Source organism: Fukomys damarensis, unplaced genomic scaffold (assembly GCF_012274545.1).
Source record: "Fukomys damarensis isolate Sample0158 unplaced genomic scaffold, DMR_v1.0_HiC HiC_scaffold_2, whole genome shotgun sequence".
NCBI lineage: Eukaryota > Metazoa > Chordata > Mammalia > Rodentia > Bathyergidae > Fukomys > Fukomys damarensis.
In genome coordinates this window covers 9,911,584-9,911,923 of record NW_022900914.1, presented here as the reverse complement: position 1 = coordinate 9,911,923, position 340 = coordinate 9,911,584, and the positions used below count along the sequence as shown (strand labels likewise).

General features: G+C 68.5%; 1 protein-coding gene across 1 annotated transcript in view; it reads right to left on the bottom strand.

Moving 5' to 3' along the window:
- Wdr43 (WD repeat domain 43) overlaps nt 1-337 on the bottom strand; it is a 50,330-nt gene extending 49,993 nt beyond the window's left edge. The window contains exon 1 of the mRNA XM_010604694.3: nt 113-337. Within this exon, the coding sequence (XP_010602996.1) occupies nt 113-337 (225 nt within the window). The remainder of the gene's footprint in view (nt 1-112) is intronic.
- Nucleotides 338-340: the final 3 nt, after the last annotated feature.

Sequence of the window (340 nt, the reverse complement as noted above, 5' to 3'; positions counted from 1 at the left end):
AACCCCGGGCCGCCGAAGGCCAACCGCGACGTGGAGACACATGCCGCCCTGCCGGATGTCGCTAAAGCTGGACCCGGGGCGCCCGCTCCCCCCACCACCCCGCTAGCACTACCTTGGCCTGCAACCGCGGTGGCGCCCAGGCCAGGCAGGTGCAGGTACCGCTGAGGTGCGCGGAAGGCACGTACTCCTGGTGCAACCGGTTATTGGCTGTCTCCCACACGCGCAGGTGACCATCAGTAGAAGCCAAGGCGAAGTAGGCATGTCTCTCTGGAGAGAAGGCGCAAGGGACCCCCGCCGGGGCCAAGGGATCGCAGCTACCGCCGCCACCCGCCGCCATTGC